The 20756-nt window shown below is 52.6% G+C and overlaps 1 protein-coding gene across 2 annotated transcripts in view; it reads right to left on the bottom strand.

Annotated features, from left to right (window-relative positions):
* Positions 1-3511: 3511 nt before the first annotated feature.
* Positions 3512-20756, bottom strand: part of PACS1 (phosphofurin acidic cluster sorting protein 1) — a 97221-nt gene continuing 79976 nt past the window's right edge. Inside the window, exons 11-24 of one of the 2 annotated variants that reach the window (XM_081099848.1) lie at positions 17828-17908; positions 16139-16254; positions 15851-15986; positions 14650-14754; positions 13977-14083; positions 13228-13382; positions 12992-13102; positions 11741-11843; positions 11270-11312; positions 9207-9246; positions 8825-8963; positions 6480-6706; positions 5003-5122; positions 3512-4878 (exon numbers count right to left, since the gene is read on the bottom strand). In XM_081099848.1, the coding sequence (XP_080955974.1) occupies positions 4763-4878; positions 5003-5122; positions 6480-6706; positions 8825-8963; positions 9207-9246; positions 11270-11312; positions 11741-11843; positions 12992-13102; positions 13228-13382; positions 13977-14083; positions 14650-14754; positions 15851-15986; positions 16139-16254; positions 17828-17908 (1599 nt within the window). In that variant the 3' untranslated portion in view covers positions 3512-4762. The remainder of the gene's footprint in view (positions 4879-5002; positions 5123-6479; positions 6707-8824; positions 8964-9206; positions 9247-11269; positions 11313-11740; positions 11844-12991; positions 13103-13227; positions 13383-13976; positions 14084-14649; positions 14755-15850; positions 15987-16138; positions 16255-17827; positions 17909-20756) is intronic. The other variant, XM_081099849.1, reaches the window with a different exon arrangement.

The following is a 20756-nucleotide window of genomic DNA, read 5'->3' as shown; positions in this document are numbered from 1 at the left end:
GGACCCAACCCTGTGTCCATCCTGGTACCATCACACCTAGGACAGGAGTGGCCCACAGTAGGACTTCATACACATAGGACACAGGGATGGGTGGGAAGTTGGGATCTGAGTTGAGTCTTGAGAGGTGGTCTGGAATCTGATGAGCCATGTTAGAAACCTGGCTCCCTCTCCCCCAGTCTGTGTGCCTTGGACAAGTGACAGAACCCCGACACGTTCTTTTAGCAAGCTGAGTGTCTGCCAGGTCCAGAGTGATGGGTGCTGGAGATGCAGCAAGAGTCAGCCCAGTCCCTCCCCGCCTGGAATCCGCGTTCTAATGTGCTACAAAGACATTATGGCAGGTGACAGCTTTGGGCTGGGTGGTCGGGAAAGCCTTTCTGAGGAGGTGATGAGTAGGTGAAGGGGGTAAGTGTGGGGCAGTGAGAGCACGTTAAGGCCCGTGTGCAGGGAGCGGGGATCTGATTATTGAAATGTCAGTGTTGGCTGAAGGATGAAACATGCAACCCAGGGACATGCCCCTGACCAGGAATTGAGCCCGTGCATGCTGCTGACACTATACCACTGAGCCACACCACTGAGCCATACCAGCCAGGGCTGATTAACATTTTAAAAGGCTCTTGTGTGCAGAACAGACTCCTGGAAGAGCAGCTGGAAGCCAAGATAATGCGGAGCCTTTGCAGTTTCCGGACAAGAGGAAACAGCCACAGTGAAAGCAGTGAGGACCCGCTGGGTTCTGGATCTGCCTTAAGGAAAGGCCGATAGGATCTGCTTGGGGACTGGCTGTTGAGTATGAGAACAAGAGGAGTCAAGGACAATTTCAAAGTTTCTGGCCTCAGCAACTGAAGAACGGAGGGAGAAGCCTGTGCAGAGGGAGCCTTCACACCGCAGGGCTGGGAGGCCAGAGGTGAGAGCCCCGAGTTGTCCAGGGTTTCAAGGCCACTGGACAGAGCACCCTGCTAAGGGAGGCCGAGGGCGCAGCTGGCAAGTGGGAGGAGAGCAGTGCTGGCCATAGGTCAAGGAGAAAGTGATTCTAACAGGGAGAGTGCGCGTGGAATGCTACTGATGGGCCACACAAGAAAACAGACCCTTGATTTGGCAGACCAGGCCATCGGTGACCTTGGTAAGAGGACTTTTAGAAAACAGCCAGAAGGAGTGGGGGGTGGGGAGGTGGGGAGGGGAGTGTGGAGAAAGGGAGAGCGAACAAACTCTAGGGGAGCAGACATGGTGTGACAAACTGAAGGGTATCAAGAATCAGGGATGTAGCTCTGGCTAGTGTGGCTTGGAGCGTACACCAAAAAGGTTTTGGGTTTGGTTCCTGGTCAGGGTACATACCCAAGTTGTGGGTTCGATTCCTAGTCAGGATGCATATGGGAGGCAATCAATGTTTCTCTCTCACATCGATGTTTCTCTTTCCCTCTCCCTCTCCCTTCCTCTCTCTAAAATCAATGAAAACAAGCCCTAGCCAGGTAGCTCAGTTGGTTAGAACATCGTCCCAATATGCCCAGGTTGTGGGTTCAATCCCTGGCCAGGGCACATACAAGAAGCAACCTAATGGATGCATAAATAAGTGGAACAACAAAACCATGTTTCTCTCCAGGAAGAGTTTCCCTAGAATGAATAAAAATAAAAAATAAAATAAAATCAGTAAAAACATATCCTCAGGTAAAGATTAAAAAAAAAAAAAGAATCAGGGAAGTGGTTGCTGCCCTGTAAAGACACAGAACATGGCCCTGACTGGTCTGGCTCAGTGGATAGAGCGTCGGCCTGTGGACTGAAGGGTCCCAGGTTCGATTCCAGTCAAGGGCATGTACCTTGGTTGCAGGCACATCCCCAGTGTGGGGTGTGCAAGAGGCAGCTGATCGATGTTTCTCTCTCATCGATGTTTCTAACTCTCTATCCCTCTCCCTTCCTCTCGGAAAAAAATCAGTAAAATATGTTTTTAGAAAAAAAAAAAAAAAAAAAAGACACAGAACATGGTCATCTGTGACCGGAGAGAGCTGTCACCAGAACCCAACCTGCTGGCACCCTGATCTCAGACTTCCAGCCTTCTGAACTGTAAGAAATAAATACTTGTTTTTATAAGAAAAAAGAAAGAAAAATCAGAGAAGTTGTTTGTAACACGGGAGCTATTACTGTGTGTTTGTGAAAGAGCCACAGAGAATGGGAGGGGCTGGTGCATGAGTGAAGCCCTGGAGGTGGGAGCAGAGGCGGTTGATGGTCACAGGCAGAGGCGGAGGCCCTCGGTAGATGCAGGGAGGCCGCAGAAGTTCATGCCTCCTCCTTCCTCTCATCTCCCCATCACCCTCTTCTCAGCTCTGTGCTGGAACCTGAGAGGGTGAGGAGCTGGGACCCCAGTCCACCTGCCCCACACCCCTCCGGCGTGGGACTCCCATAGGGCTCCCAGGTGCCCACCGCCTCCACCCCGCCTGTGCCCTCCGCTGCCTGCTCCCAGGAAGGCCTCCCGCAGGCCTGTTCACGCTGCCTGAGGAACACTCATGTTCCCTCGTCACCTCAGACACATCTGTGGTGTTCCTCTCCCCGACCAGGTTGTACACCTTGTTTGACAACTAATGTGCAGGTTGCATTCTGGGACACTTCATAGACCTCACTTGGTTGTCCCCCTGGGGAGGCAGGACTAGTTCCATTTTCTTTTCTTAAAATATATTTTTATTGATTTCAGAGAGGAAGGGAGAGGGAAAGAGAGAGAAACACTTATTGGCTGCCTCCTGCACACCTGCCACTGGGGATGGAGCCTAAAACCTGGGCATGTGCCCTGACCGGGAATTGACCCGTGACCTCCTGGTTCATAGGTCGATGCTGAACCACTGAGCCATGCCAGTCGGGCCTAGTTCCATTTTCTAGGCTGAGTTTGCATAGGGCCAAACCCCTATTAAGTCATCTGGCCACAGGAGCTTGGGGAGCCAGTGACCGCCTACCCCACTTGGCCGCCCACCCCTCTCTGGTTGTGCTGCAGGGTGTGGATGCCAAGCCCCCCATCTGGACACTTGTTCACGAGAGGAGGCTTGGCGTGCAGGCCTGTCCTGGGAGCAGGGGCTAGGGCTGTTTGCCATGCTAAGGTTAAGGGCGGCAGGCGGGCCTCATTGATGGACCCCAGCCCCACCCCTCCACCTGCAGAGGCAGAGCCCTTTGACCTCAGACTTCACCAACAGCCAGAAACTAGGAGTCAGCCTGGTAGGGGAAGAAGCCAAGTGCTAATCTTCAATCAGAAGAGAACCCGCAACATGTTGCTATCTTGGGAGGTGGGTTTGGGAATGCTGAATCCCAGGGGAAAAGGGGACTTCAGTGGGAATGGTATTATTTCTGTTTCTGATTTCTGCTTGCCCCCTAATGACAAGACACCTTCCTGCCTGTTTTACAATGAAAAACATGGGATTTGCTTCTTTCCAAAGCCAGTTCCTGGTTGATTTTGAGCCAAGTTGGCTGAACTGTGCAGAGGGGTGGGGGTTGGACAGACTCTGTCTCACAGCGAGAGGCAAAGAAGTCCAAGGCTTGCTAGTTGGTAAGAAATCAATTTATTGAATGAAAAAGGCAGCGTCCACTCAGTCCCTCCCACTCCACCCTCTCGGGGCAGGACAGTGGCACAGCCCAGGAGATGCTCTGGGTAGCGGGGCTGAGCCGTGGGTAAGGGCTGGAGGAGTCTGAGGGTGGTATGGAGAATGAGAAAGACAGTTTTCAAAAGGAAGTTATGTGCAAACTTCTGGAAGGGGTGAGGGCAACAGTAAAGTTCTGGAGGTGCTGGTGGGGGATGGAGGGACTCAGTGTGCCTCAGCCTCTTTGGAGAAGGCTGATGGTCGAGGCTGAGGGGCTCAGACCCTGAGTCCCCAGTGAGGGAAGGTATGGAGCCTGCTGGAGGGACCCCGGGCTGGGAGGCTGGGGTTTCAGCCCAAACCAGGGGCCCAGGAGCGAGGCAGGAAGTACAGGACCAGAGAAAGGGAGACAAGTGGACATGAGTGGGAACGGGGTGAAGGGGCTGGGGCCACAGACAGCACACTGTGGGGGTCTGTCTCCCAGCTCTGCAGAGTCCAGCGTTTCAGGAAGAGGCAGAGCTGTGCTGGGTGAAGGGGCGGGAGCAGAGGGAGAGTCATCAACAAGGGAAGCCACAAGGCAGGGACCAGAGCCCAGGTGCGTCACATACGCTACCGAGACCGGCGTGCAGAGGACCAAAGAAATGCTCAGGACACAGGCCACAGCTACAGGGGACTTGGGGGTGGTGAGGCAATGTGTGTGGGCAGACCAGGAAGGCCACTCCGTCGTAGAAATACACAGCATCGCCATAGAAATGCTGTCCGGGGGTGAGGGAGGGGTGGGAGCTGCCCGTTACTGGAGGGAAGGATCCCGGCGGTCAGGCTGACAGCTGGGCTATAGAAAACAGGGGGACTGGACTCCCTGCTCAGGATTCCAGGTAGCCTGTTTCCAGGAAGGGGACCAGTGCCACTGGGGAAAAGAGGTTGGAAGTCAGATGAAGGCAGGCCAGGAGGACTCAATTCCAGGGGCTGGCACCAGAAAGCAAAACCAACATGCCTCGGGCCGGCGGGAGGAAGGAAGAGGTGGGAAAAGGAGGGAGGGCTCGCCCAGGAGGCGCCTGAGCAGTGGGATGGGGCAGCATCTCCGGTGGTAGTGTCCTTCAGGACTAGGCAAGGGAGATGCAGGCCCCAGGGCCAGGAAAGGGGGTGCTGGACCTGGGCCTGCTGGCCCCCCTGCCCGCTGGCAGTGAGGCGGGTGGCAGTGCCAGGAAACAGTGCCCTTAGGTGGTCTTGCTGCCACTGAACAGTCCCACTGGAAAGTGCTTGACATGGGTGGGCCACTGGGCCGCCAGCTGGAAGAACTTGATGTCACTCCACTCGACTCCGTCGATGGACACTGGGGTGACAGGAGAAGGGAGGTGTGACCAGGACCACTAAGCCATCTTCCTAGGGTCCCTGGGGGGGAGGGCAGCACCTCCCTGCCCCACAGTCCCTTGTCTCCCTGTCCCGGCTGCACCCACCTCTCAGCATGGTCTGCTGCTGCTTGGCAGAGCAAATGAGACGACTGATGCCTTCGATGACCTGGCTCTTAGAATCTACCTCCTTTTCTCGAGGTTTCTTGCTCAGGAAGATGGTGGGAACTGGAAAGCAAGCAGGAACCCATCTGTCACAGCCCCTGGTAAAGCAGCCAATCCTCTCCTCCCCCACTACTTCCCTTTCTTCTGTGGGAAGGGGAAGTGATTTGCAAAAAGCCAATCCTTCGTCCCAGGTTCCCAGGATCTTGGAGTTCCTGCCCTGTCCCAGCACGGGCCTCTCCCACACCCCAGGCTACAACATCGTCATGAGTAATGAGGAACTGGGCCCAGATGGCCTCTGAAGCCCCTTCCAGCTCCATATCCTAGGCAGCCTGGGGGGAGCTCGCAGGCCGTGCAGGGCTGGGCTTTCTACCAGTTCTGTCCGTGTTTGTACCAGCTCTGTCTGGGCTGTGGGCCTTGTTCCATTCCTGCTTGAGGAGTGGCAAGAACCGGAGGGCACTGCTGGGCCAACAGGCCTCCCGCCTCAGGCCAGTTTCGGGGGTGCAGATGCAGGTTTTGGCACAGCCCCTACCTACCGCCCCCTCAGGGATCTCTGTGGAACAGAGGTACGAACAGGCCTAGCTGCTTTGGGGTGGAGGGAGGGTCCAGCAGATGAAGGAAGCCTCTGTCCTGACTGCTGGGGAGGTGGGGTGCTAGGAGGGCCCTAGAGTCACCTGGCCACTGCAGGTACACAGCCAGACCTGCAGGTTTACAACCAAAACTGACAGCAGTGAGTGCTGCCCAGCACTGGCTTGGTTGTGTGGATTCCTGCCTGAGTCTCCCAGAGGGCAGTACCCAGGGCCACTCTAACTCTTCCACTGGTGCCTTAAGCCAGCCCTCTTATCTGGAATGGACTGTATTCTCCTTAAGTCTCCCCCCACACCCAGGACATGTTTTTATTGATTTTAGAGAGGGAGGGGAAGGGAGAGAGAGAGAAAGAAACATCAATGTGAGAGAGAACCCAGGGATTGAACCCACAACCCTCTGGTGTATGGGATGATGTTCCAACCAACTGGGCCACTTGGCCAGGGCTCCCCTTTACTGTAAGGCTTGAGCGGCCTCCAGGGTGTGGTGTTAATGTGCTGCTCCAAGGGGTCACGTGATCTTGGGGCTGTTGCATGGAGGTGTCCTCCTCTGTCACCCCATCTATCCCCGAGGGCAGTGGCCGAAAGGCTCCCTTCCTATGGCAGCACTAGCTGCCTTGGTCCCAGAGGTGCTGATGCTCAATAGACAGGGACCAATGACTCACTGGGGACCATTCCTTCGTTACAGAGGTGAGGCAGGACCCCTGGGGACCACATGATACTTGCACTGCTTCACCCTCATCCAAGGTCTCTCAGAAGCAGATTCCTGTCCAGACCCTGAGAGAGGAGACGAGTAGGTCTGGTGGCCCTGATCGTCCCTGGCCTCAGATGTCACTTGCCTTTCTTGTTCTTTTCTTTGGTGACCACGGTCATTGCCATGGTGCTGGAGAGCTGGGCCTCCCCACCATGGGGCAGGCGGGAAACCTGCACTGAGCGGAAGACACTCTTGAGGGTGTTCTTGGAGCTGGCATCTCTCTTGTCACCTTCCCTCCTCCGCTCACCGGGGTGGCCGAGCCAGTAGTCCACCTGGAGGCCAATCACGTCCCCATATGGGCTGCTGGGGCTCCTGGAGAAGGGAGCAATAATGGAGAGGAGGTTCTGCCCGCAGTTCCCAACTACATGGCCAGGTGGGGGTGGCGGGCTGAGTGGGGACCGCCAGGCTGTGGGAGGGGTGAGAGGTGGCTGACCAAGTGGCTCCAGGGTCCTCTAGTCTCACAGAAGTGGCTCATGAGGGAGTGAGAGGCTGATCTGAGGAGAAAGCCAGGAGAGGGCGAAGACTGGGATCACTGTGAGGGAAGCAATGAGGGAGGAGGAAACAGAAGATGCTTTATGGAGGAAAAAGGTGTGTGCATACACACACATGTGTGCACAGGCACCACACACCTGCACGTGCACACACACCAAGCAAAACCGGCCAGAGGTCAGAGGTTAGGTGGGGCAGAGGCGCAGCACGGCTGTAGCAGCCCTGGGAAGCGGATGGAGGCTGACCTGCAGCTCTCTTGCTCCTGGCACTTCTAGCACAGGGATAATTTTAGCTCCAAGGAGAAAAAGAGCTGATGTTTTCTTGAAAGGAGGCGTCAGACACAATAGGAACAGAGGCTACAAAGTCATCTGACATTTCTCTCTCTTTCTGCCTGGTTTCAGTGGTGCTCGGAAGTATAAGCTTAAACTGGCAGGGGCTGATCCAGGCCCCCCAGGAAGCCTGGAACCCGGATCACTGGGACCACATGTGGGATTTCCTCCTTTTCCTGCTCTGGCCCTTCACGGAGGGAAATGAAAGGGGGAGAGGGTGGAGAACAGGGTTAGGCAGGCTTCTCGCCATCTAAGAGCACTTCAGACTCCTCAGGGGCCACTGTCACTGGTGGTTCTGGAAAAGCCGCTGGCCAGGCCTACCCTCTCTGTTGCCACAAGGACCATCATCAGAGGGAAGAGAAAGAGGCGGAGGCTGAAGGAAGGGAAAAGGAGGGAGGAGCAGCAGCAGCACCTTTCTGTTCCTGACCCAGGCCAGCTCCTCCCCCACCTCAGAGCCTGTCCCCTCGCTCCCCGCTCCCCGACAGAGCTTGCGCCTGCTCCTCTGCCCTGAGGCTCTCGGGACAGCTGCCTGCAGGGGCCTCCCTGGCATGGGCTCTAAATTCTGGATCCTAAGAAATTCCTTCTCCTTCCTAACCAACCCCCTCACCCAACATACTTCCCACGGCAGCCCCTGCAGTCTGAATTTCTGTGTTGCTTTGACCTTGCCGGGGCCCAGGAGCCTGAGCTCCAGGACAGGGGACTGCCTGTCTCAGTCACAGCGACAGCTCCATTGCGCTGATGGACAGACTGTAAACATGAAGGACAGCAGCACCTCCCCTGTGCCAGGCACACACTGTGACCCGACTACTTCACTTCTCTCACAGGTCAGAAAGGAAGCTTAGCAACTTGTCCGAGGCACAAAGATTCTTTGCTTGACCCAACTTCAGTCAGGCTCCCGAATCTTCTCTAGATCCACCTGTGCACTTCCTTATAAAAGTTTTAGCAAAAACCTTGCTAAGTCACCTAGCAAGAACCTCCATCATCCATATCTGATCAGGTTCCCCGCCCCCGCCCCCCGGAGATGTCAGATGCCTTGACTTGTCTCCATCAAGAGTCCTATGAGGTCAGTTTAGCCAGAATCTCCCACCCCCGATGCTTCCTCTAGTAACTTTCCACTCACTGACCCCCACCGCTTCTTGGCTACAAATCCTCACTTGTTTATGCTGAATTTGAGATGAGCCCCATCTCTCTCCCCATCATAGTGATTCCTATCCCTACCAAGACAGCCCCCCTTTGAATAAAGTCATAAAGGCTCCCTTACGGTGCTATAAGTGTCACTGACTATAACGGAACCGCAGCTCAAACCCAGGTGGGTCCGACTCTCATGCTCACTCTTTCCACCACGCTGGGCAGAATCAAGACAAGACGTGCGCACAGCGCTTTACAGGCTACAAGGGGCCCCTCAGTCAACCCTGCAACTGTGAGGCAGACAGAGCTGTGTGATGAGTTGCCCAGCCAGTGACCTAAGTCTCTGCATTCTGATTAGTGTTCTCACCACCACACTACCCTCTAAACGCAGTGTGCTGCCACTGTGCCACGATGCCGCAGGGTAGGGAAGTCCTGGACCCTGAGGGAGGGGCACAGGAAAGACAGGTACAGGTGAGAGCCTTACCCCACGACAGCGAGGGCACTGCTCATGGACGGGGAGGAAGGAGGGGTGGCCGTGGCATCTCGACTCAGGCCTGAGCTGGAGGGTGGGGACGTGGAGGGCACAGTGAGGCTGACCACAGGTGCGTCGTCCCCTTCGCCTGCTGGGTGACAAAACACAGTTGGCCAGAGGAAGCCACTCCTGACCAGTTGGTGGCAGTGGGTGAGGTAGCCTCTGTCTCAGTGGCAGCCTGCTCTCCTTTGGGCCTTAGAAACCTGCCCTCCAGCCCCTGCCACTGCTTCACTGGGAGTGAGGATCCAGCGCTCCTGCTCAAACTCTGACACCCAAAGTCTGCACCTCTGGCCTGCTGGCCTCACTCCGTAGAAGCAGAGGGGTCCCAGCTCACCTGTAGCAGGAGAGTCTTCCACCAGCCCCACCTTCACCACCTGGGAGAGAAGGAGACACCAAAGCTGCACCCAACTAGAAGCAGATGGTTGAGAACAACAGCCATTACTATACACTATTTCCGTGGTCGGCAAACCGCGGCTCACCAGCCACATGCGGCTCTTTGGCCCCTTGAGTGTGGCTCTTCCACAAAATACCATGTGCGGGTGTGCACGTACAGTGCGACTGAAACTTCGTGGCCCATGCACAGAAGTCAGTATTTTGTGGAAGAGCCACACTCAAGGGGCCAAAGAGCCACATGTGGCTTGCGAGCCATGGTTTGCCGAGCCGCAGTTTGCCGACCACTGCACTATTTGATTGTGGGCTTTTAAAATCTTTGCAAATCCAGAGCAGCCCAGAGCTGTGAGATGTGAAAATACCCGTTCCAAAAAACGAGGTGGGGCCCCAGGAGACCTCACGCTCTTCACTAGGGATGAGGGCCAGCAGGAACCATTTCCATGTCCTGATCTCCTTTCGTCTAAGAAAGATCACAAGGGTGGGAGGCCATCTTCTCAAATCAGAGAGAGAAATGAAGAGCCACCCTGAGAAAGCGGGTAGACAGTGTGGCAGGGGAAGAGCTCTCTGTGCCTGCCTGTTGCAGCAAGCCAAGGGAAGACGCAGCCATGTGACACCTGCTCCCTCCTTTCCAGACTTCCTGGAATCTGGAGGAATACTAATGGGGGGGGGGGGGTCCCAGCTTCAACCCCCGGGAGGCAGTGGGGTCCACTCCAGCTTCCCAAATAATTTTAGATGGCGCATAGTGAATTCTGGGAAGGATAGAGGCCGCCCTCCAGTGGCCAGAAAAGAGCATAGCTAGAGACAGACCATTTGTCACAGCTGTGATATCAAGGGACTCAAGTCCTGTGTGCTGGCAGGCGGGGGGCCTACCACCTGGCAGAGGCTCAGCAGAACTGGGAGGCCACAGAAGGTGGACCCTGAGGACTGGCGTGAAGTGGAGATCATGCCCAGATGGTCCCCTTGAGGCTGGCTGCTTAGAACATAATGCTGCCATTCTTAGAATTTCCTATGCATTTAGACACAGTAAGTAACACATCGATACTCAGAGCTTCCTGGATATGACTCCTTTTGCTTCCCTGGCATTGAAAGATGCTGTCACCAACTTTGTTTGAATTTTAGATTTTTTTATATCTCTCTCTTGGCTGTGATGATGTGAGTCAGACCGTCACCCAGGCTACAGGCCACGGTCTGGGGCCTCCAACACGACTATTGGAGCAGCTCCAGTGGCAAATGGGGACTGACTGGACCAGCCAGAAGGGAGGCTGTGTAAGGTATGAGAAAGGGCCAGTGAATATGCCTAGGGTCAGCCATCTCCCAAGACCCCTCAAGACATCTAGAATCTGGGCCGAGCAGAAGCTAGGAGAGTCCTCAAGGAGACTATGCAAAAAGATACAAGCTGATCTGGAAGGGAAATGTGAACATCCCGTACATGGAAACCCGAGTTTCAGCCATGCTTCTGTGGTATGGCCTGGCGCCGGCAGATCAGTTCTGTCCCCTCGGGGCTCCCTCTCTTGGTAAGTCTGTCTTGTGGCCCAGTCACACCAAATGAACCAAAGATCAGTACCACTGACACCAAAGAAGTCCATGACGTGTTCTGCGTGTTTTCAAAGTCCAGTGGTATGGAGGTTCTCCCTTGACTACACAGGAAGGGACAGAAGAGACCCTTATCCTCAGTGGCCTATGTGACCCTAAGGATGGGAACAAGCTACTTCTCAGACTTCTCTTCAGAATATCATTTCTCATTCCTTGTATGGGGCTGTCCTGCACACTGTGGGATGTCAGCAGCATCCTGGTCTCTACCCACTAAATGCCAGTAGCACCCCCACTCCCAGCTGTGAGAACCTAAAATGTCTCAGACATTGCCAGATGTCTGGGGGAGAACCACCCCCAGATGGGAACCACTGTCTAGATGAGTCTGCTGTGTGTGCGCACGCGTGCATGTGTGTGGCGAGGATAGGCAGGCGTGGGGGATGGGTGGGGCAGAGAGGAGAGACAGTCAGTACTCACGCCAATGAAGGGGATAAACTTCTGATACGAGTCTTCATCAGGGCTGTTGGGAGAGACAAGAGAGCTCCACAGTTACTGCGTGGAGAGCTTTTCACGTTTTATGGCAGCGTTCAGGGATCCAGACACTACTACCTGACATCTTCCCATCAGGTTCCAGGATGGCACGAGGAGCCACAAAATGGAGGCAAAAGACCCGATTCTGCACCCTAGACCCCCTGCTCCCACTTCTGAGTGTCAGTCCCTGGGATGGGCTTCTCTGTACTGAGGATGCCCAGATGGGTGTGGAGGCCCAGGGCAAGGGAGCACGGGCCTGAATGGGAGGCAGCAAAAACACTGACTCTCTCTATCTTTCACATTTTCCTGGGTTTCTACACCGGGAAATGGTAGGAAGGAAAATGTGAAAAAGCAAAGAAGATTCAAGATTGACCTAAGCCACCCCACCTGTAAGAAATGCCCCAGAGAGAAACTTACAACTTATGCCTGCAGGTCAGCATGGCCTCAGCCACAGGAAGCTGGTGCGTCACACCCGCCCCGTTGATATACTGCATCACTCGCCCCACTACGTCCAGTTGCTCTGCAGAAAAGCCAGGAGATAACACCGATGGAGTTTAGCAGGCGGATCCGACAACCCGCTTAGAGAGACCCATGGGGAGACCTGGGAGTGGAGGCAGAAAAAGGGTTCCAAAGACCTGATTTTTTTTTTTTAATCTATATATATAAAAGGCTACTATGCAAAGTGTCCCCTTGGGAATTCAATCAGGAGCCTGTGAATTAGATAGCTCGCTATGACGTGTGCTGACCACCAGAGGGCAGTGCAGAATGAAGGAAGGCCCCAATCGGCCCTGATCACCCGACAGGTCTAGGGACCCTAAAGGTGCAAGATTTTGTGCACTGGGCCTCTAGTTAAATATATTTTAATTGATTTCAGAGAGGAAGAGAGAGGGAGAGGTAGAAACATCAATGATGAAAGAGAATCATGGATCAGCTGCCTCATGTACACCCCCTACTGGGGATTGAGCCTGCAACCCAGGCATGTGACCTTGACCAGAATCAAACCCAGGACACTTCAGTCCATAGGCTGACACTCTATCTGCTGAGCTAAACCGGCCGGGGCTGATGGTTCTGACTAAATGCACGATAGACCAAAGCACTGTCCTTTCTCTTCCAACCTGTCTTGCTCTTTCCCAGGCTAACCACACTCCAGCCTCCATCTTTGCTCATACCAACCTCGTAACCCAAAGAATCCCCTCTTCTCTAGTAATCTGTGCCCATCACTTCCTTCAAGGTCTGAGGAAGCATTTGCCACCTCAGCCTCGCAGACCTCCATCTCGCTCCAATCCCTGCCACCTTACTCTGCATTTCAGGATAATATGGCTGGTGTGTTATTCATGTATCAACAGATAGCTCAGGAGCTATTTTTTGCTTCTATCTCATCTGTACAACTAGCATGCACCCCCTCCCCCCCCAGTACCCCCATGGCCCTCCTTATTTTTAGATGTACAGGAGCAGAACAAATAAATGGCAGAGACTAAAATCATCCAGGGTGGAAGGGCTGCACTTAACAAGCCTCCTCTTAATATAACTAAAAAGACAAACCTGAAGTGAGTGGGAGAGTTAGAGCCACAGGGGTAGTAAAGCATACTCTCCAGCCTCCGTCAGCCAAGACCGGCCCTCTCTGAACCAGGCAGCATTCCGTCTCAATTCCTTACAGGGGGTTGTTACCTGACACTGGGGGCTCCGAGCGACTGAACAGGTCTCTCCAGCCAGAATCAAGGAAGGTGCTGCTATATCTACTGTCGACTGAGCCCAAGTATTTGGCCACAGGGTGAGAACCTGGTAGGTGGAGAGAAGGTGAACTGATTAGCGGACAGGATGTCGGCATGGCCTTTGGTCCCCGACTGTCCCTCCCTTGACCCAACCCACCACCCTGCTTCATGAGTGGGATCTGGCCTCTTTACCGAGGGGAATGATGAGAAAGCGCATGTAGCCAAGCCAATCGGAGGTCTTGCTGGCCAATGATTTGACGAAGAACCGGAGGATGGAGCTCAGGTAGGTCTGGCTGCCCAGTGCTGCCACCTTCACCGGCCGCGGCATGGAGGAGTTGCAGTTGCAGCTGGGGAGCAAGGGGATAGTCACCACCACTTTCCGGAGGTTCGCAGCAGCCTGCTCAGAGGAAGGCTCCAAGCTCAGACTTGACTGATCTCAACAACCCACAGGGGAGAAACAAACCAACAAACAAAATAGTACAGAGAGAGGCAATAAACCAGTGCTTTTGAAATTACGGAGACATCCCGGATCAGAGAGGATGGGCGTGACCCCAGATGTCGGATGCCCTAAGTCTCCTTCCCCCGACAGGGACCCTGAGCCCTTGGGAGATCCTAGGAGGGAAAGCTCTGACTCCAAATGCCAAGCAGCTCGGCACAGTTAGGGGTTGGAGTAAAGGGTCTCTGTAAAACCCTGGGTTGTCTCTTCCTGGCTTCTTCATCTTGGGTTTAAGAGGATGAGGCAGGTCAAGTGTGGCAGGCATCTAGGATGGGAGACAGGGAGGGCAGAGACATCAGAGCACCACGCCTGCCACTGCCTGACCATGCACCAATGTGGACTCTCGGTCTGACAAGGCCAGGAGGTACTGTCACCACTTGGGAGTCAGGGTGGGAGGATGAGGTCAGAGGCACCCCAAAAGGCAGGGGAGGAGCCATGCCCTTACTAGCGCTGGATACGGGTGAGCAGGGCAGACAGTACAGCCTGGACCTCCACGGTGGAGCAGGTGCACACGACAGGCTTCCGCTGGTCCTGGAGCAGCTCTGCCACATACTGGGGTGGAGGAAAGGGGCAGAGACACTGGTAAGGCCACAGGGCAGAGACTCTGCTCCCCCACAGGAGCCAAGCTGCAGGGTCCTGTCCTCTGTCCTTCAGACCACTGAGGAGGAGGGATCTGGGCACTGGGGTCTAACTGGTTGGGCAGGGGTGAGTGGGAGCAGGCAGGGTGGGGGGTGTCACTTTGCCCCTCTGAACCACCTTCACAGACTATGGCCAACCACTGGATTTTACAACACTTTGCACTCCTCAAGGTACCTTCCTTCGCGATGCTCTCTGACACACACAACCCCCCTGGAAGAAGGTAGGACAGGTGATATTGTTGCCTTTTTTACAGATGAGGAAGGTGAGGTACTGAAAGTTAGTACTTAAGGTCCCATAGGCTGGAAAAGGACAGAAATAGGACTAGAACCCAGAGCCTGGGCTTGGTTCAGGGTAGGAGGGGCCTGAGGTATGGGGGTTATTTTCCTATTCTTCCAAGCCCTGCCTCTCATACACACCCCTGGGTGTCTCTTGCTCTCCAGAACCTTCCCTCCCCAGACCTGTGGTCTTCAGTGCTGTACCTGGCCCTGCCAATCAGTGGTGTTCACAAGGATGACATTTTCTGGGAGGGCTGCGTCTGACACCAGGATCTGGTTCAGTTGGTCATATACCACCTTTCTTGGAATCTGCAGGGACAAAAGTGTCTGTGAGGCAGTCCCCAGGGAGCTGGAGAGTGGCGCTGGGTAGGCGAGTGAGAATCTGTGGAGCAGGGGTATTTGGAGACACTAGGACTTTATGGAGGAGACACAGTATCACACTGGCCAGACCAAAAAGGAAAGGAGGACAAAGAATAAGCAGAGTGCTCAGAGAACACTCGCATCCACAGGCACAGACCACAGCAGCCTCCTGACAGGGAGGGCAGGCCGCGAGAGGAGAGGGGATGGGGAGCAGGTGCTCAACAGGAGCGAAATGAGGGCACTGGGGAGAGGATTAATGAGTGGCAATGAGTGCTGTGCAGGGAGCCCTGCTGCCACAGGAACGAGGCATCTCAGGACCAGTGATTAACCAGAAAGACAACACGGCGCCCCAGGCGCTGGGCTATTCTAGTCTCTGGTTCCTTTCCAGCTAGGTAAAACGCCAAACGCAGGAAGCCTCACTGACGTGACTTTCATATTTACCTGGTAAATAAGCAGGCAGGCTGCTAACTCCAGAGCAGGAGCTGCATGAGGGGTCAGTTTAGAGCAAGTCCTTCCCAGCCCCTGGTACCACGGACCTTCCAAAGGAAAGCATGGTCCCCAAGGCCCAGTGCCTGTGCGCTTCCCAGTTTCGCTTAGGCCTTTCAATCAAAATGCTTCACTCCCATTGATTTGGCAGCTTGAAATTAGAATAAAGGGCCCACAACAGGACTGAAGGTATCGGAGTTCAGGTTGGTGACGTCCAGTGAGATTGTGATGGCTGCCATCTTCTAGAACCGAGTCACCGCACAAACTAACGTCTGACGGAGGCAGAGGAGGCCAAACAAACCAGAGGGGTGGGACTGCCACCTGGGGCTGAAGGCAGGCTGGGTCAATGCTGGCATTTCTTGCCCCATCCCCTGCTCCCTGAAAACAGCCTGGAAGCCAATTCCACACTAGTAGTAATACAAGTGTGCTAGACTTCTCTATTTAGGTCTGTTTTCAAGACTTTTATTTAGAACATTTCTAAGTAGTCCTCCTTTCCTCTCAGCTAACTGCCCAGGAAGACGACAAAACAGAAACCATGGCCCAGCGGTGCGCGGGGTACCTGTGTGCTGTGGCCCAGGTCCGGGGACCGCTCGCTGTCGGAGCTGTTGGTCCTCTCACTCAGGGGCTTGGAGAGCTGCCGCTCCTTCAGGGGTGTGCTCCTCTTCTGCCGGGGAGTGTGCCCCCCTTCCACTTTGCTGCCAGACATGTGACAAGGAGGAGGTGAGACAGCCCTCTGACCCCAAGCCATCGCCAGCCCACTCTTCCCGGCCCCGAGCCGCCGCTAAGTGCGGTCGCAGCCGCATCTGTTCGGCCTCCCGTTTTCAGAGGCTCTGCCCCTCACGAGTACCTGGGCGAGGCAGAGCCTTGGAGATCTGTTTTGCTGGACTTCATGGGAGTTTTGACTTTCTCTGGCACAATCAGGCTTGTACTCCCATCTCCAAACATGTCCTGGTCAGTGATCTCCTGCCATGGAGGAAAGGAAGCAGCGAGGGTTACTGCTCACTAGGAGCCTCTCGGGGTCCTGCCAGGGCCCATCACCTCCATGAGGAGAGTCAGTCATTCCCTCTTTCTCTAAAGCCCCCAGCTCAGCCGGTGAGGACACTGTGGCTGTATGACTGAGCGCACCCACTGTGCTGGACAGCCTTGCTATGCAGTCTGTCCCCTACAGTTATGAACTATTTGTCAACACGCAAACCTGAACTGAGGTTGCAGCTTCTCTAGGTGGGAAGGAGAGAGTTTTAATCAGGAAGTAACATTATTAAATTTCATTTTTAAATGACCACTGTGCAGTATGGGCCAAAGTGGACAAGAGTGAAAGCTGGGTTATTCAGATTACTGGTGAATACAAAGTGCATGTTGTATAGTAAGTTTTAAATTAATCCTGATGCCGAAACCGGTTTGGCTCAGTGGATAGAGCGTCGGCCTGCGGACTGAAGGGTCCCAGGTTCGATTCCGGTCAAGGGCATGTACCTGGGTTGTGGGCACATCCCCAGTAGGAGATGTGCAGGAGGCAGCTGATCGATGTTTCTCTCTCATCGATGTTTCTAACTCTCTAGCTCTCTCCCTTCCTCTCTGTAAAAAAAAAAAAACAATAAAATATATTTTAAAAAAATAAATAAATAAAAAAAAATAAATTAATCCTGAATCAAGCCTAATGTTTCACACACCAGGATCTTGAATGCAGTTTTAGTTACAAAAGGAAGCATAGCCTAAAACAATTCCTTCTTGGCCTCCACTAAACTATCAGGTCTCACTGTGCGGCTGATGCAAAGCACCCCCCAGATGCTATTTGGTAAAGTGCTCTGCTCCCTCCCACCAGGTCCAGCCTCCAGCCCCCCTGGATGAACTGCAGCTTATCCGGCGAGGCCCAGCTCAGATGTCCTCCCCCAGTTGGTGTCACTCTGTCCCTCAGCCTCTACATGGGGTATGCACGGGTTGGCTTTCCTCTTGCAGGGCTGCATCTCGAAGGCAGAGACATGTTCTCATATTTGCATCTTCAGTAGATGCTAAGCACAGATGCCCAATATATGTGTGTGGAATTCAATGTTTAATTGAATCGTGTACCCCAGCCAGTTCATTCCATTTCGTCAGGGCTTGGTCTGCTCTCCTGGACAGCTTTAGCATCTCTCAGAGCAAGGAGTTGACCAGAATTCCTTGGAGATTTAATGGCGTGGCTGCCTAGCCATACATAGTAAGAGCAACAGGGGAGGAAGATTTTTTTTTTAGGGGAAGATACTGGTCATCATCTCTCAGAAATAAATGAGGGCGACAGTGAGAAATTATCTAAATTAGCATTTGCTCAGCTATAATTAAAGGGCAAAATGGGGATATTTCTGGTTCACTAACTGGTGAAATAACCTGGTCTCCTGGTTACATTCCATGGGTAAGGATTTCAGGAGGAAGAAAGCACAGGACATTCACAAGTCCACAGATTTCGGTAAAATTCCCGTGGTGTTCCTCAGGGTCTTTTTGCCTTTGTTTCTAAAGATACAAAAACTATTTAAACAGCTGAAACGGGAGGCTGAGCCATACATACCAGGGTGTCTGTTTCAGTCAAGCTGTCATCTTGATTTTTAATCCAAGCAGATTTGACTTTTTCTAGAGCAGCCAATTCCATCTGTAAAAAAATATGATGATTAGTCATCACCAATCCAAATGATCACCAACAACTTGTTTCCTAGGTACCTTAGAAACGTAAACATTTCACTTAATCTAAAGATCTAATGCAACCTTTGGGATTTTCATCTTATAACCATCTTATGAAGAGGTTATTTTGGTGAGAACTAAGCCAGAGGTCATTTTTGTATCACTAAATCAACACAGTGAGACATGGAACCCAGAGTTTCTGACTCTCACAAGATGTCACTAAGGAAGAGAAGCTCGAAGTTAGGGGGCTTTGCTGTGGGGCCCATAAAGTCTTTCCCTGGACTCAGTAAAGCCCCTCGCCCAGGAGGAACATATGGGGCCCCTTCTGCTTGTCCGAAATTGCGAGAAGAAAGGAGGATCTTATAGTTCAGGTTCTTGATTTTGAGAGTGAAGACATCCATAGTAGCCAAATGCTTTTGCTTGGTGTTAAACATCTAGAAAACCCTCAAACAGAACATACCAAACAAAGACAACCAATGGTAAGCTTTTTAGGTGTGAACTAATTATCCATTTGTTCCCAACTCTTAGCATTTCTCATAAATACTAAAAATTTATTTTGCCAATACAGATACACTGCCAGGATTTTCATACTTGCTAATATTGCTTCTGGTTATGCATGTACCAATGTCAACGTCATGAGCAGTTAAGAGTTATGGGACTTAGACACAGAAAAGGTATTTAGAAAACAAAAAACAAAAACATCTGTTATTAGAGTTATTTGAGGCAAACTGATGACAATGCCGGGAGCAAGATCTCAAATGCTCCAGAAAAAAGGTATTGGCCTCAGTGAACCTCTGATTCTTGTGGGGAAGCAGGAAGTCAGAAAAGATCAAGGATACCCTACTTCCTCCTAATCACCTCAAGTCCTTCCTCTGAGTAAATTAGAATATTGAAAAATATCAGATTAATAGGCTCAAGGGGTCATTTGCCAAACTACTGAACAAGGATCACAGAAGTAGGCCCCTGTGCCCTGGCTGGAAGGCTCGCTTGGTTGGAGCATCGTCCTGTACACCATAAAGGTTGTGAGTTCAATTTCTAGTCAGGGCACATAACTACATTGTGGGTTTGATCCTCAGTTGGGGTGGGTATGGGAGGAAACCTATTGATGTTTCTCTCTCACATCAATGTTTCTCTCTTTCCCTTCCTTTCTATCTAAAAGAAAAAAAAATCAATAAAGACATCCTCAGGTGAGAATTAAAAATAAGAAGAGGGCGCCTGAGTCATACTCTGAACCAGGGTTTCTCCATCGGGTGCTGCTGACAATGGGGCAGATCTTCCCTGAGGCTGGGCTGTCCTGGGTGCTGCAGGCTGGCCCCTGCCCACTAGACCCCAGTAGCAGCGCCTTATCCCCACCTGCCTCCTGTTGTGACAACCAAAAATGTCTGCAGTCATTGCCAAATGTCCCTTGGGAGATAAAAGTCATCCCTGGTTGAGAACCATTGCACTAAGCCATCTGCAAGACTAACCCAACATACTTTAAACAGACCCTGTGACCCCAGATTTTGAGATGGTTTGGTTCAGAGCCATACACAATCAGCTGCCTCCAGATTGCACAGCTAGGTCATTTACACACTATGTAATAACCACTGTTAACAGAGTAGAATCATGGCAAAGTTCTGGTCAGACTTAAGACTGAAGAGGATTTCACTCAATTTTGGGTCTCAGTGTGACAAATGATGGGTGATAACACCATTCTGCTGGAAGGTTTTTTGTTTTTGTTTAATATATTTTTTAATAATTGATTTCAGAGAGGAAGGGAGAGGGAGAGAGAGATGGAAACATCAATGATGAGAGAGAATCACTGATCAGTTGCCTCCTGTACGCCCCCACCAGGGATCGAGCACACAACCCGGGCATGTGCCCTTGACCAGAATCAAACCTAGGACCCTTCAGTCCACAGGCTGTTGCTCTATCCATTGAGCCAAACCAGACAGGGCTGCTGGAAGGTTTTAAAGTAGCATGCCCTGCAGCCACAGCATGTTTCCACAGCAAAGCTGGCATACCCGACAACATCTTTAACTTGGTTTTGGGTTGGAGGGCACCTGTCAGCTATTTACTGACTCTCCTGGATGTCCCTGGCAACCCACTAGGAGCAAACTCCAACTTTCTGAGTTTCTATTCCTGCTCCTATAAATACTAAGGGTTTTTCTCTCCGCAGGACCCTGGGACCCTGGGACCCTGGCAGTGCAGGAGCCGTGTCTGTCTGATTGTGTGGCACTGGCGGCAGATGCTAGTAGTCTGAAGCACTGTGCCCGTGGGGCGATGCTGGCTGCTGCAGAGGTGCACAGGCTCCTGTGTGTGGTGGGAGGTGTACGGGGAAGGTTTTTGGCTATCACTGTGAGGAAGTACTAGTCTCCACCACCACCATGTACAGTGCATGGAAGCAGCAGTCTTTAGCAGCAGGCAGTCCTGGCTGGAGGGCTACATCTCCTGGCTGCCCTGGCGGCAGCAATGGCAGGGCCTATTGTCATCAGCTTGCACAGCAAATGTCGCTGCTGTGTGCGCAAGTCTTGGGAAAACTCAACAACTGTAATAATTTGTATTAGCAGAAATTCCTTCTGGTTCTAGTGATAAACGAAATCCTCTAAAATTTGGGGAACAAAAAGGAAGATTAAGAAAAATAAATGACAATGATAGGATATCAGGGAGCAAGGACAAAAGGGGCAGCATATGTAGTCCTGCCTACGGAGCACAAGCTCAATATTTTTTCCTAATACACTTACAAGTTCTCCGTGTAAGAGCACAGCCTCGCTCTGTCCTTCCTTACCAAAGTGCCTTTCATACAAAAGAATTCCAAAGTTCCACACCCACATCAAAAC

The sequence above is a fragment of the Myotis nattereri genome, assembly GCF_964212035.1.
Source record: "Myotis nattereri genome assembly, chromosome: 9".
Lineage (NCBI taxonomy): Eukaryota > Metazoa > Chordata > Mammalia > Chiroptera > Vespertilionidae > Myotis > Myotis nattereri.
This window is presented reverse-complemented; position numbering and strand designations above follow the sequence as displayed.